Raw genomic sequence first — 16,195 nt, 5'->3', positions numbered from 1 at the left:
GAGTTGATGATAAAAGCCTTCACAGGGATTAGACAAGACCCACCACAACACCAGATCCTCTCTCTCGTTCTCTCTCTCTCTGCCATCTTTGATCCTTGCTAGCCCCAACTCTGCGATTACTCTACAACAAGCCCACATGCCTCCTCAAACAAAAGGAAAATCAGCCTTTACTCGTTTTAGGTCAAAACACACCAATACAAAATGAAGAAGAAATAATTGTTTTCATCACAGCGGGCGTGCATGTGAAATAAAAAGGTGGAGTAGATTTAAGGATGTCCAATGACTGTCTTGAATCACAAATTGTTAATCTGGCACCCGAGAGAAAACAGGAGATTAAAAAAAAAAAAACAGCACAGAGGAACTTAATTGTGTCATTACCGACAACAAAGACACTCAGATGCACAGGCAGGTGTCGCAGGAGCTTAGAGCAAGACTCTCCAAGCATTTTCACATGGAAACCATCGAGTGAGGAAGGCGAGATCATGCTTCCACCCTCGGGCATGAATGTGCGGCATGGCAACATTTAAAAAGGATGATTTGTATTTTTGTATAATAATGAGGGCCTCACGTCCTAGAATATGCCGAGTATCAGTGTAACATTAGGAAATACATTCTGATTTTGACAGGAAATTCCAGGTGCTTTTAGAAACTTTTTTCCAACAAAACCCAACTGTTACACAATCCCCACGTTACCCAAACTCCAAGTAAAAAAGAACTACATAAAATATATGAAGATTTTTAAATAAAATCAGTAAAAAACATAAAAGTATGAAGTCGTTAGCTTTTGTTAACTTGTTGTGTTCAGACAAACGCAGATGCATTTCACTACTCGTCGTACTGTGCATGATTGCACATTTATTTCCCCAGTATCTCCTAATATGAGATGCTATGGCTCTACTGCCCACTGTATCCCCTGAACACAGGAAATCTGATTTTCATTGCAGCTACTCCCGACTTAAGAGGATGGATCATGTGTGACAACATGTAAATAAAAATCAGGGAAAGCAGACCCTGAACTGATTCTAGCAGAGTTTACTCAGACAGTTTTCTTTTTCATTCCAGACATAGTTCCAGCATTTTTACTACGAGTCTTGAAAGATTTAAAACTTCATCCTGTATGTTTTTTTGTAGAAGCATTTACTTTAAACTATTACAGCTTACTTTACCACAGCCACCAATGATTATTTTAATATTTATCAGAAACAGGTAGAATGAAACATCCATAACTAGTGTGTAAGATAACATGATATGAACGTTGTTGACTTGGTGCTTATAAATACTGAATAATACTTTACATTAAAGCTGAAACAGATAATTGCTGGCTTAAACTTTTCATTATGATGTTAAAACTGATTGCACAGTGTACTTGTAACTTTGTTAGTCTTTTTCACCGACACAGGGTTTTTGAAAAATTAATGACTGCTCAGTTTACTGCAAAAAAGAACTCCATTATTCCAAATCCAAGACAAAAAAAAAGAGAACACCGTTCATACTGTATCTGTCATGTACTTTTCATGCAGGGGTGCTATGGCACAACAGAACACCGACTCTGGGGAAAAATACCTGTGCCCTTATCATAGTTTGTTGCTCTATACGACAATGATCAAAGAGTAATAAACGTGGAACCCATAGGGACATGAAAGTTGTTTGTAAATGAAACCATGTGGTACAAATTTAACAGGACTTTAGTGAATGAGATCAGGGATGTATAACAATTAGCCAAATCCCAATGCTCCCTCAAAACCATTAAGCCCTGAACCCTAACGGACTTATAGCAGAACTTTACACGTATGGTTGTTTTTTGCCTTTTTATCTACGACACCACCGTAAACACCCACCCATCCATTCACCCACTGTCTACCGATTTATCCTCACTGTTGTAAAAAGTCACGGCTGGCGCTCCCACCCTCCCTTCCCCTTTCCTAACTATGTGCATTTATTTTCAATGGAGCCAGCAAACACAAGCCGTGGAGCCATGTCCATGCCGGTCGGCACCGGTTTTGCGTGCCAGTCCGATGTTTATGATGCGTGTTTCTCGCTTCCTTGACATTTTTTTTTCTGCTTCTTTTTCTGCCGGCTCTGCCATGACGAACGTCATAAATAATGCCATCGCCGTCTTGATCTTATAGCCGATACCTGGCTGGTGTGCGTAGTGCCGTGAAGCAATTTCTATTCCAGGTCGGCAGCCCTGATTTTGCAAGGCTGATTTTACATTTAACCATCAGAATGAATCAGAAGCTGATCCTGCATAGTTCTACTTTAAATGGCATCACCTGCTGGGTATGAGAAGATGCACAGGCTCAAAATGATATAAATATGAACACTTTCATTTGGTGAGTTTGGTATATTTTATTTATTTTATGTTGTTTACTTTCAGTTGACTTAAGTGGATGAGGGTTTTCTTTCTGAAAATACATTTTTGATTTTAAAAATGGATGGAAACTGTGAATAGACCAACTATTTTGCGACATTATTAATGTCTAATTCAGCATAATTGTATCAGTTATTAGTTATTAATGAAGGACCAATAAACTTACTTCATCAGTCCATTATCTGCATATACTTTTGAAAGTTCGGCATGAAGCAACACACACACACACACACACACACGTCAACGGTACATTCACACCGAACACTAATGATAAAATAAAATAATAATATTAACAACACACTCTTTGCTGACCCTATCATCCATCCATCCAAGTTTTGGAGTAGTAATATCTTTTAATCTGTGCTCTAAACTTTTTCTTTTCCCTTTCTTATCATTCCTCTGCGTATCTGTTGCAGCAGTGGCCTATTTTCCCCACAGGAATCACTAAAGATTCATCTCATTACCTATACACCTACACTCACCTTCTTCCCTTCTCCTCCTCCTTCTCTTCCTCCTGCTCTCATCTCTCTTCAAGCTCTCCCTGAATTTTTCCCTCCCCAGAGGCCCTTCTTTTCTCCCCGTGCCTCCATTGTGGCGTAAGCATTTTGTCTTTGGTGCAGAGAAAGCAGCACAGATGGATGGAAGAAGATGTCTGCTGCGAGACTTATTATGACACTCTGACATGGACGATTCTCCAAAAAAAAAAAAAAAGATACTTTGTTTTCCACTTTTCATTTACTCCTTTTTGATCTCTCCTCGGTTTGTATGGTGAGAGCAGGGAATGAGAATTTTGAAGATTTAAACTGGTAAAAAAAACAAAAAAAATATGACTGCAATCAACAGTAAACAGCTCATCTGACGTGTGTCCTAGAATCGATTGCAAAAAGAGTATAAATATGAATATTTTTAATATATAATAAATGTGAATGAATACAACAACTATACAACTGAATATATATGACAACATAAATATGATCTACAAATTCCTGATTCATTTCATAAATTATCCGTGCATTATTTGTAAAGAAACTGAAGGAAGTTTGTGTGTGTGTGTGGGGGGGGGGATTATTATATCCAACCCATCGCTCACATCCACTTCTTATTTAACAGCTTACTTCTTTAGTGGCCCCTAACTCTGATTTTCAGAAAATTGGTTGATGAATTTGTACCTATGACAGCGAGACAGATGGCACAGAAAACAACCTCCACAGGTAAGTTGCCAGTAAGTGGAGCGCCAACAGTCCAACACATGTTTGTCTAGTTCTTACAATAAAACAGTGCAGACTCATGGATATCTCACAACTAAATATGCCTGATTTTTAAGTAAGTGGGTGTATATTATTTCACAAAAATGTAAATAATGTTGCTGTATTTACATAAATGGTTCATCCCAGGCCAGACCACTCCACTATGTTTGGTAGAAAGAAGTTCAGTTTAGATTTTGTGTGGTCCTGTGAACAAACAAACCCACAGACTTGGGGAAGACAGTGGTTTCTATTGCACGTATCAAATATCAAAGAATGTGTGGCACTATACGCACATGCTCAGACTGGAGCAGCCAGTGTGACCGAAACCAGCCTGTGCTCGATTACATTTTCAAACTCTGAACCCAGCTTGACTCCGTGCCCTTGTATATGTAGCACTTTTCCTATTTCATATCTGTCACTGTCAGCACAGCCATTGGGGCAATTTGGGGTGCAGTGTTTTGCTCAAGGACACTTCAGAATACAGCTGAGGAACCGGGGATCAATCTACCTGTCCTTCTACTGGATGACCCACTTTATCTCCTGAGCAAACAAGTGATCACTTTCAATCAAGTAGGTAGAAGGGTCATCCATTTAATACATGTCTGCACCCCGAGTATCTTTCACGGCGAAGACACAACATCAAAAACCCACAACATCACGGCCAGAGCATCTAAAATTCTTATGGAAATGAAGCACGAAACTGTGCACAACACAAACTTTTTCTTATAATATCAGCATAAAATGCAGTAGAGGCGGCACTTTTTTTCACTCAACACTCAATAAATAAAAACACTCAAGTGTAGCCATTTCCAAAATCAAAAGATCAGGTCAGAAGGAGTGGGTGGGTGAGTGTCTGCCGGAGTGGTGATGAGATGATTCAGTTTATGCTGGACAGTGTGCCTCGAGCGCCGCAACCCCTTATTATGTCTTCCTTTAGCAGGTGCCCCCGAGCTGGGGCACGGGACCCTGCTTCGTACCGTACGTCCCCACAAGGCATCATGTTTGCTGCATGATGGAGGGTGGGAGATGCTCAGGGCCAGCGAAGCTCATCCTTCCCTCAGGGGACAGGCGTGAATAGCAGACTATACTGCTGCCCAAGCCTGCCTGCCTTCCCCAGGGAAAACATCCGGAGGGGTATAGACGTAGTGGAGGAGAAGCACGCAGAGCTATTTATAGAGCAGGTAAAGAGGAGACGTGAGAAAAAAAAAAAAAAAGGAGGGTGGTTGAAAACATGGAAAAACAGAGGCAGAAGAGCCTAAAAGCAGATGACAGTGTGATACCTGCAGACGATAGTATCACACATCTGGGTTGACGACGTTCCGCGGCGCCTGCCTGCCGAACAGAGCAGCACTCGGCTTTCACCATAGGCCCTGCCACTGCAAAAACGAACCACGAATGCCTCGACCTATTGATTCCCGGTGAAGAGTTCACACAGAGGTTAGCCGCGCTGAACTGAGAGCGAGCCAGTGAGCTGGAGCACAGAGAATATTTGAGTCAAGATGACAGCGATATTTTATCAATACAGACTTGACTTGCAGCCCCGAGATTTTTTTTTCTCTCTCTCTCTCTCTCTCTCTCTTCTTTGTGATGTTCCTGTAGCAGCCGAGTTCTCACTCTGCCTTACTCTTTAATAAATAAAATTCCTTTTATTCTTTATTTATTTTCCCTCTCCACCCACAGGGGGCCCCACTTGCTGGTCTGCCCGCCCCGTCAGCTCGTCTCAACCCTCGTGCAGCATGTATGTCTCTATTTCACACTGATGCCCTTTAATCATTTTCATCGTTTCAGCGGGCTGACATTTTACATAAAGAGCTCTTATCATCTCTGGCTTATGGTTAATGATGAATGGTGATAATTACTGTCAGTCAGTGTGGGTCTAACAGGCGCCGTCTCTGCCCTGGAGTATGCGGATCCAAAGCTGTAATATATAATAAAGTGGGCCACATACTGCACTGCACCATACAGTATATTGTCATGGCTCCATTCTATAGAGGATCACTTAAAGTATGTGTGGTGCATGAGTGAGTTCAGTTACTACAGTGTAGTCACTGGCCACGGAGCTGCACAAAGGAACCTAAACACAATTCCATGACCTTACATATACGATTATATTTGTGCAGCAATTACCCCATTTTCTGTCAAGACACTGATTTTGTGCCGCTTTAGCTTAACATGTAACTGAGCTAATTGCCGACATTGCTCCTTGATGTAGTGAACCTATTACATCCTACAGTTTTCTAATAGCGCTGCCTAGGTTTGATCTCTGTACCACCGTAGCATAAAATGTGAGAAGAAGCGGCACACAGCCAGTTGTCCTCGGGGGACAACAGATGATGATTGTGATTAATGACTAAGTTTTCTTATCTCCAACCGTTTTAATGCACTCCTTTTAGGTGTTTGCGTGTGTGGTGCACGTGTGCCTGTGTTCCCGGTTGAAGTCCTGAAGCTGTACACCTGACTGAGCGACGCCATGCAGCCACCAGCTGTCTGTGCACTGACACAGCGACACGCCACACTGACTCTCACCGTGTTATTAGTAGGCGACTGCAACAGAATCCTCACAGTTTAAGCGACTAAAAGCCCAAATTCTTAATTTGACGAACACACCGCAGCGGTAATGTGTTTGTTTTTTATTACACAATGGCATGTCAGTGCGGCGGAAAGATGCAGCGATGAGCTTTTTCATCTCTCCCGTCGTCTCAACCAAGACAGAGAAGCCTCTCTGGGAGACACGAGCTTTGTTGTCAAATCTAGTTCAAGTGTGAGTCGATGAATGCATTTGGCTTCATGCATTTGAAAGGGCCGGGGTATGAACAGAAGACAGATGATGAGAGAGAACAGAGAGACGAGTAAAGAAGTGTCTGGACTCCTTGCTTGGCTCTGTTTGTGGCTAAGCTGCCTGCCACAGAAATGTCCCTCTTTTAAAAGCTCACTGGAACACATGTCCGTAAGACCTGCGTCTTATCTCTAACATTCTAGTCCTCTTCCTATTCCTGACTTTAACTCTCACGAAGATATTTATTTCAGCCATATTATTTTATCAGCAGCAAAAATAGTCCAGGTAACTTCTTGGAATTAACTTCATTTAAATGAGCTTTCTGCTGTTGTTTTTAAGGATTACTCACATGCTGGTGTTAGCCATAAAACACGGAGCGAGTGTTGTTTAAAGAGAACAGATAAAGGAATAATTAAACACATTTTTACAGGCAGCAATAAACTAAATAAAATACATGCAGCTGGCAGAGTCTGCAATCTGGCAAATGCTGCTGTAAAATGCAAAAAAACACAGCCATTTTTGTTTTTTTACTTTAACCTCTTGAGACATTATATCACTAAAATATCTAGACTATCCATGCGCTGTCCTGTGCTCTGAATGTGTCTTTATGTGCTGATGATGGTTCATGTTAGTACAGAGTAAAGGTCAGAAGGTCAGGACATGAAAAGGTTCTTTTTAGGTTTCCTACAGAACAGTCCCGTCCTCCAAAAAACGAGCAGATTTTCTTTATGGTAAATGCTGCGGTTACTTCCCAGAGGCTGGCTGCTGATGCAAGACACTGAAACAGACGTATACAAACCGTTTCCCACAATACCCTGCAATATTCCCTTTCTCCTCTTCATCCCCCATGTGCATGGTTAAATTATAAGTGCCTCCGTTTTCTATAGATTAATGTTTCACATATACAGCGCATTAATATTATTGCCACAGAGATAAGTCGATTAGGAGTGTGTGTGTGTGTGTGTGAGTGTATTTACATACATGTGAATTGTGCCCATGTGCATCTCTATGAATTGTGTTTGCATATACAACAGGATTTTAATCAGATATATGATGAGTTACCTGCCCATTCCCCCATTGCCATATATTAATTACATCCTGCCTGTGATAGATGGAGAGATTAGTGTGTGTAGAACACATTATTTCCTGATGGAAGCAGGCTCAGGTGTACAATCTGGCTTACCCGCCACAAATGGAGCAACAAATCGGAACTGTGAATTGTAGAATAACATGAGGGTAATTCACTTTTCAAATGCCCCGACAGAGACAATGTTAAGGTTTGCATCTTGGAGCATAACCTGTGTTTGTTTAACGTATTATATTTAAATAAGAGTCTAAAACTGATTTGTGTGTGTGTGCCTACTCTCTAATTACATTGATTCAGATCAGGTAACATTTAGCCTTGTCATTTGATGTCTAAAAATGCTTTATTCTATGTCATTCTGAGGAATATACACTAAGCATTACTCTAAAGGGAAAACGACAAAATAACTGATGATCTCCACAGGATCAATACACATACACAACATACACAATACAACAATACACACCTTTTGCATTTAAGGTCATGCTGGATATAGAAACGGCTCATGCTCATTACAGAGCATCACTGGATATCTTAATTTTAATTTTATTATCATGATGACAAAAATCCAAAAAGAAATGCAAATGGGTTTTTCATTTAAAATTCAAACATTCACACTGTATGCAAAAACTCAAGTCAGAGGTTAGAGCAGCCATGCTGCGAGTGCGAGCCACACATCTCAAGCACTTCTCACACCAGTGATTGGAACTCGGACTCTTAAAGTGAACCAGATCATTATAAAAGCGATATAATACTAAATATAATACTAAACGAAGGGTTGTCTGGAAGAACAAAGAAACGCACTCCTCATGAGTTTGCATGTATGTCACTTGAGGTATTCGTTACGCTATGTTTGATATAAAAATATTAGTGTGAAACACTTTTACATATGTGTATTTAACATTTCATATATAGTATAATATGTTTGCCACATCGAAAACACAAGATTAGTAAATAAATGCATGCATTGTATGTGAGATGGCCTTTATGGAGAAGGGGGAGTTGGGTGCTAACCCTAACGCATAATTGTGGCAAATAAACAAAAACACACAAAAAACATTGGCTTTGACTCCCAGTGTTGAATTAAAACAACCGGGTTAAATTGTTCACATCACTGTCACTGCCATGCGAGTTGTGGTGCTCTTCTAAGAGCCGGGGCACTTGCCTATTTTCAACACGTACCGCACACAGCTCACACTCGAAGACTCTATCTGTGGTGACAAATATTTGCAGGCTCTTTGCTAAAAGCTGTACCACTCCATATCTTCCCCACAGTTAGTGGAGTACATAAGCATACTTGTTAAAGACCATTCTGAGAGGCAAACCCCTATAAACACAGAGGTGTCACAGTAAAAGCTCAGCGCAGCAGACAGACTCCCTGTGTGAGTCTGCACCGCTCACACATCCCGGGCATAACAACAGCAAAGTGAGTTTGCCCACATCCAAACCAAGTACTTTTATTTGGGACAGAGAACACGGTCCTGCCAACAAAAGCAAAACAATCTCGGATGAGTCACGCTGGACTCTTAAGATATGTGAACAATTTGACCTATTTTGTCAGTTATTTCAGACGACTTAGTGATGAATATCTCCACTATGCTCTCAGTTTGCTGCTGCTGCTGCACAAGCCGCTTTAACGCTGAGAAAAGCCACTTCACAACATGAGCCGAGCACAAACTTTGAGTTTGACCTTATTAGTTGGATGGTGCTTTGTTGCCGCAGCAATTGGAACAGGTTGGCAGGTTTGCCAGTGTTTATCAGAGCATATTAGACCTCCACTGGGCTTCTATTAAACTTAATGAACATTTAAATCCTATAATGGATTGAAGGGAATTGAGTGCTGCAAATTATCGGCAAGATGCTCTCGCTGGTGCTGATAAAGACACCCACCAACAGAACTTGAGGAGACACATCTGAGACGCAAGCCTGCCCCTCTTTCCCTTTCTTCGTCTCTCTTTGTTCTAAAGCCGCGATCGTCTTGCACTCTCCACGCGTCTTTCCCCCCGTCTCACTCTCTGCCCGTCTATCCCTCCCATCACACAGCACTCTCTGTTGTTTTCGAACACACGCTGTGTTCCTCTGTCTGTGTATGACAGAGGAGAGGAGACCATTGCTGCAGAGCCACATCTGCGTCATTCATCAGCCCCCACGACGGAAACATCGTAGAGATCTCTTTCCAGGAGGGATGTGCCAACACAGCCACAACACCGACCCATTACAGAACCACTGAGCTTCGCCTACAGCCTCCTTTTCTCCGCCGCTCATTCTTTCAATTCATTCTTAGCCCTCTCAGTACGGGAACTTCGAGCCTACCTTGACAGAGCACAGGACCATGAATTACCCAGCGATTGCAGCTGCTATCACAGAGGCTGCTGATGTTGGGCCAACCCAGCATCAGGTCCTGCTAATGGGCACGCGGAAAGTTCTCAGGAGAGGCCCGTGCTTTGTGCGCCGTTGTGCGCTTCATGTGTTCACTCATGAGGACTGGCAGACTCGGCAGTATTGATCAGGTAGTTCCTATATTCCTGTCGACAGCTGGCTAACAAGGCTGATGTCTCAATAATGACCAGAGCCTTGGGGAGGGAAAGGGGGAGCAGTCATAACCAAACCTATGTTAGGACAAAGACAACAGATACAGGGAGAGGAAAGGTTCACGCCCTATCTGTTTTTTTTGTTTGTTTTTTTAAAGTGTCCCCACAACACAGGCTTCTCACTGTTACTGCTGAGCAGAAAGTGAGAATAAAGAGTCATGTGGACTCTTTTTACAATGACGGACACGAGTGGTGTGAGGTGCTGTGTTTCGCAGTCATTTGCTGTTAATGTAATTAATACAACGGAGTATCTGAAAGATCGTTTTTCAGACTCGGGGGCGAAACCTTACGTACGAGCTCTCTGTGAGTGTAACCCCCCCTCACAGGCAGCCGCGTCTCCTCACGCTGTACGTCTAATATTGACAGCGATCTGACAGCTGTAAGTGATTGGGCAAAGCAAACAAAAGAAGCGAGGGCGAGCGTGTGAAAGAAACACACCAACAGACTGATTGATGAAGATGGTGATCTATTTTTGATGCGAGAGACTTGAGACTATAGTTTGGCCGTGCAGTTGCGGCGGGGCGGTGGGGAAAAAAAAGAACGGCTCCTTCAGTCAATAAAAGCTGAAATATGAAACCACGTGCAGGAAAACATCTTTCCTTGTCAGTCTGCCTGCTCACGTGTCCTTGAGCAACACACACTGCAGCAACTTTGGTGTTTAGAACAATTCTGTGGCTGAAATGTTTTATTTTTTTTCCCCTTCTCCTCTGAGCTATTAATTATGACAAATTCCTGCGTTTCTCTCACATGATGTTACTAGACGACGAGCAGCAGGTACTCTGTGGACTGTGGAGACATCAATACAAACAGCAGTGTCAGAGCCCAACCGCAGCAGTGATCAAAATCAAAAGCCTCACTCGCTCTTGCTTTCCTTTTTTACCCCTACACAGACAAAAATTTGTTTCATTTGTTTCCCTTTTATTGCACAAAGACAAACCAGCAGCTCCCAGCGGCACGGCTCTGTTCTTCATTTCCTGTTTTGCCAGTGATTTTGCAGCCTCAAAATTAGGTGTTCGATGATAAAATAATGTAATAATAATGGTAATAATAATACCATTCTCCCTCTCTCTCTCTCTCTCTCTGCTTCTCCTGTTGGTCGTCCCACAGCAGCGGTAAGTGGTAATAATCATCCACCTACGACCAGCTCATTAGCAGCATGCCCTTCTCTGTGTGTGGCTCGTTTTATGTTCCTTAGAACGAACAACAACGAGAAGCAGCGCTCTGAGTCCCCGCTGGAAATCATGGCCGGTGCCCACAGACAGGAGGAGCTGCTCAGGGAAACCACCACCTCTGTACAGGCGTGCACACACACACACACACACACACACATAATAAATGTTAGAGCTGCTGTAAACAAAACAAGATTGCTCTTCATCTGGAATCTTCTGAGGCCTGATTCACAAATTGCCATTTCATGCCAACAACTTCGATGTGGTCATTTTTTATTGCCTTAAAACTCAGTGAGATTGTTAGATCCTCAAATTGTTTCTTTGAAAACATCATTTCTGCACGACCATTTGAAGAACTTCCACAGCTGTGCTGGTGTTTTGGGTTTACAGCTTCCAGACTGACTTAACGACAAGAAAGCTTGCGTTGTGTTGCAGAAAGTGGCATTGGGTTATATCCCAGTGGGAGAGAAAGGGTTACTGAGGTGGTTTAGGTTCAGGCTATTTGGTCAGGTGCGTAAGTACAGGTGCGTCCATGCTGTGCATGAGTGTCTACATATCTGTGGACGGAGAAAGTTGTCACAACCCGTTCAAGATACAGGAGCAAATCGATTTTCAGGTGACAATTCCGGATAAACAATAGTCTTGACCCATAAATAGTCGTGCTAATGTAATGTCTCAGGGATCAAACTTTTAACATTGTCGCGGTTCATGTGATTCAATCATAAGCTTGTTTGGTGATTGGCTGTTACTTCGGCCTCAATGAGCAAACAGCTAATCAAATAACTGGCTCTGGTCTTGAGACACAGAATTTGTTGAAGATGTAGTGTCGCAATAACAATTTTAAAAAAAAACCTACAATAGATGTCAATCTACAGTATGTTTAAAATTATAAATATATGTGAAATCAGCCTTGTACATTTAGTTTTGTCCTTGCTTGAAACCTACGTGTCTTATTTGTAATGTGATTAACTGACATGCCTGACCTGGTTTTACAGACCAATGGGACACATCACCTTTTTATTTATTATTTCCATATCATGAGATAAAGGTCTGCAAAAATCCGAACAGCCAACACTGCAGCAAATCCACAGTGTCTGCGAATTTACCCAAAGAATTTAAAGCTTTCCATACAGGGCGCTCACATCCAAGCCCGTATATGAAATATATGGGTAAGCTGAGCTGAAGAGGCTTTTACTTTCCTCCTCCTCCTCCTCCTCCACATTCCCCGCAGGTCTGTCACTGACTTCGGCTCCTTCTCTTTTTCATCTGATTCTACAGTAATTATCATGTCTCTCACATCGAAATTCACTGCTTCACATCTTTCCTTACGAAGAAGTACACAAACATGTTCATAGAAGTCAACATCATGAGACGAGCTTTCCCTTTGCCTCTTTGTTCCTCCTTCACGTACTTAGACACACACACACACACTCACTCAATCTCTCCGTCTCACACACACACACACACACACAGCGCTCCAACACAAATAAATAAACCACAAGGATTGAAGAGAAGTTGAATTATGGAGAAGGATTTACGAATCACATATAGTTATGAATTAAATAATAATTGGGATGCACCGTATATTCACCCCGATAGAAATAATGGTGTCCATGTTAAGATGAACATGACAGCAGACAATAACAATGCACAAAAACAAAATGGCTGACTACGACTATGGTATAGTCTATGTACAAAATTAAGTAGTGGCGCGTGTCCCATGTAAATACTAAGTGTGCGTGTGTGAGCCCTGCGTGTGGTTGTGCGAAGAGTTACCTGTTCCTCCGTGAATCTAATTTAGCTGCTCCTCATTCACTCCAAAGGTTATCTCGTCTATTTGCATGTAATATTTGTAATTGCCTTCGAGTCGGACTACTGCCAAACCAAAGCAAGGAGGAGAAATTTAATTTTCTGAGCCATCATTGTGGATCGCAAACTGTTATCTTTCAGACATCAACTGTTCTTACACTAAATTACACACAAAACTCGGGTAAAAGAGTCGTTAGTGTTTTTTTGAGGACAGTTTGAGTGTTAAGCTCATGATCTTACATTCACAGGTCTCTGACAGAGAGTCTTTATGGGATGAACTGCTGTGAATACAAGTTAACGTTGAAGTCGCATTACGACTTTTTCACAGCTGCAGTTTTCATCTTGTGACATAATAAGGAGAAACAGAAAGAAGAAACATTTCTACTCACAAACGTCTCCACACTGTAATTAAACATGTGTAAAAAATATTTTATTTGGGGTCGGAATAAATGTTTGAGGTCTGCAACTTGTTTTAAGAGGATTTTTAGTTTGTAATATATTTTATTTTTGACAGATGTGGTTAGTTCTGTTGATCAAATAAATAAGACGTTTGTGAGATGGACCTTAAGTCCCAGGTTTGATTACAGCAGGGAAAATTATATAATAATAATAAAATGGAAGTGTTATCTGATTGGTAAATTTGAGTGTCATTATACGGCAGTCTTAATACATAGTGAACAGCAGTGTCTGTGGCGTGAAAAAGTTTATGCAACCTTGCAAACTGACTCAACAGAGCATTCTTTTGTTTTCTTGGAAATAAATTACTTTATAATCTTAGCGATTATTTGAGATTCTATACTTTCATTAATCTACCCCTTTCATTTTTTTGCAAGTTTACAAATTAAATCTTTAAAATCCCACCCAGCTGCAATTATAACCTATACACCTTTATATTGTCAGCCATTTTAATGAAGTCAAAAGTTACTTTAAATCCACTGATTTTATACATTTTCCTGTCATCTTTCCACATAAAATTACCAAAATAGCAATGAATGAACATGTTTTTTTGTATGGCAAATACAACGTTGTTGTTGTGATGTAGTTTTGAGGGGAGTTTGTGTGTGAGACCTGCAGACCAATGACGAACGATCTGCTTTTACACCTGGATTCAGACTGCCAGGTGAGTTCATTCAAGGACTGGGATCACAAATTGTAAACCAATTTCTTTTAAATTTAGTGAGCAGGGAGGAGGCGGGAGGCGGTAGGGATGCCTTTTTTTGTTCCAGGTGTTCGTCAGAAGGGTAATAACGATCACAGGAGAAGCTTAATGAATTTAAATGCTGAAGACAAAAGACAGGGACGGATGAGGACAGTCAGTGACAACAACTTTAGCGAGGAGTACAGCTCAAGTAGACAGACCGTCTGTCTGTCTGTCTGTCTGTCCATATTTCCTGCTCTGCTCTGACCCGAGGCAGCCCGACACTCCTGTCTCGACTTGACACAGCTTAGTACAGGATAAATGTTTGCCCTCATCTCTTCACTGCTGAGGTAATACCAGCTGAACCACAGGACTGATCTCTCTCTCTCTCTCTTTCTCTCTCCCTCTTTCTACACAATTTTTTCCCTCTTCCTCTTCCTCTTCCTCCGCTGCCTTTTTTCCCCTGCAGTGGTTGAGCTGAATGTTGTTGTCAGGGATGAAGAGGGCCCTTTACGCTGGAATTTCCGCTGTCACTCCGTCTCCTGAGACTAGACCTATGTCAAGGACCCCGTCTCTCTCTTGCTCTCTCTCTCTTACTCACACACACACACACCCATCAATATATTGAAAGGTACCAGGGGACTTTGTAGTGTGTGTGTGTGTGTGTGTGTGGCATCAGTCGAACAAGTGACAACAACACTTTTCCATCTTGTGGTGGAAAGATGAAGGAGAGGAGGAGGGAAGTAAACAAACTCCCAACTGTAACCATATGGGAACAAAGTGTGTGCACATATATAGACACCTGTGCGCGCACACACACATACACACACACACACACACACACATTGTTTAAGAAGCTCAAAAATACACACACAAATAAGATGTTCATCTCAGATCTGGGAGATGGAAACAGAAAGACAGTCTCACTCTCACTGCCTGACAGACACCTGGACACAATGTCAAGTTCAAACACACACAATTACAGAGACACACACTACAAACTTTGATTTCATATGACACACACTCTGTGTTGTCCAGGAACTCCACATGTATGAAGTTAATCCCCGCTGTCAGAATAGATGCGATATTTAACTATGTATATTTAAACGAGCTCTCACTCTCTCTCTCCTCCCTTACCTTCATTGCTTTTGGATCCCGCCGTGCCCAGAGCCTGTAGAGATATAGTCCACAGCAGCATCACGGTCAGCCCCGGATCTGAAACCATGGTGTTCCTTCTAACACCCCGCCAGTCTCCCGCTGCCTCTCTCTCTCTCTCTCCCTCTCTCCACTATTACTCCCTCACTCTCCCTCTCTCTGCCACACTCTGTCTCTACTCTCTCCTGCTCTTTTCTCTTGTCTCCCAGGGTTGAGGCGAGTGTGTGTGAGAGAGAGAGTGTGTGTGTGTGTGTGTGTGTGTGAAGGCTGTGAGCTCATTGGGTTGGAGTGTTGGAGCCTGCCTCAGTGGCTCACTTCAGACTGCCGGTTCCCTCACACGAACACGCACATTCATACACACACTTTCAGCGGGCATAAGGAGAAAGAGGGAGGGACGAGCACGCCAGTCAAAGCGCCAGCAGCCAATAGGAGCGCAGCACTGCACACCGCACGCTCCACCACAGCCACACCTTCTCGCCACACCTGCCGGTCCAACTTCCATCACTTTCGGTTCGTCTCCGTCGGTCCGGAGCAGATACTGCGCTCCACCACCTCACCTACCCAGTGGCAAATAAATGACGGATTGGATGCATGCATGTCTGCCAGGCTCAAGTGCATTGACACTTTTGTATGTTTCAAAACCATTTGTCCATTTTAATTTTAATTTTAAGTTCCTCATTTCCAAAGGGCTTTTTGAGGGTTAAGACTTTTATGGTTAGGTTTGAGTTAAGACAGTCAGTTGTGAGGGTTCCAACCTGTCCTCCAACTGAAACGTACATATAGGTCGTTTTCTGAAAACGTGACTGTGGGTCGTTTATTTCAAACCCCTGAATGCAACGTAAAGGTAGTATTTTC

General features: G+C 42.3%; 1 protein-coding gene across 5 annotated transcripts in view; it reads right to left on the bottom strand.

Moving 5' to 3' along the window:
• epha8 (eph receptor A8) overlaps nucleotides 1–15,689 on the bottom strand; it is a 102,888-nt gene extending 87,199 nt beyond the window's left edge. For 4 of the 5 annotated variants that reach the window (XM_058631591.1, XM_058631592.1, XM_058631593.1 and 1 more), the window contains exon 1: nucleotides 15,323–15,688. In XM_058631591.1, coding sequence (XP_058487574.1) covers nucleotides 15,323–15,410 — 88 coding nt within the window. In that variant the 5' untranslated portion in view covers nucleotides 15,411–15,688. Of the gene's footprint in view, nucleotides 1–15,322 lie in introns of all 5 variants that reach the window. The other variant, XM_058631596.1, reaches the window with a different exon arrangement.
• Between the last annotated feature and the right edge of the window lie 506 nt (nucleotides 15,690–16,195).

Source organism: Solea solea, chromosome 6 (genome assembly GCF_958295425.1).
Source record: "Solea solea chromosome 6, fSolSol10.1, whole genome shotgun sequence".
In the NCBI taxonomy this organism is placed as follows: Eukaryota; Metazoa; Chordata; class Actinopteri; order Pleuronectiformes; family Soleidae; genus Solea; species Solea solea.
This window is presented reverse-complemented; position numbering and strand designations above follow the sequence as displayed.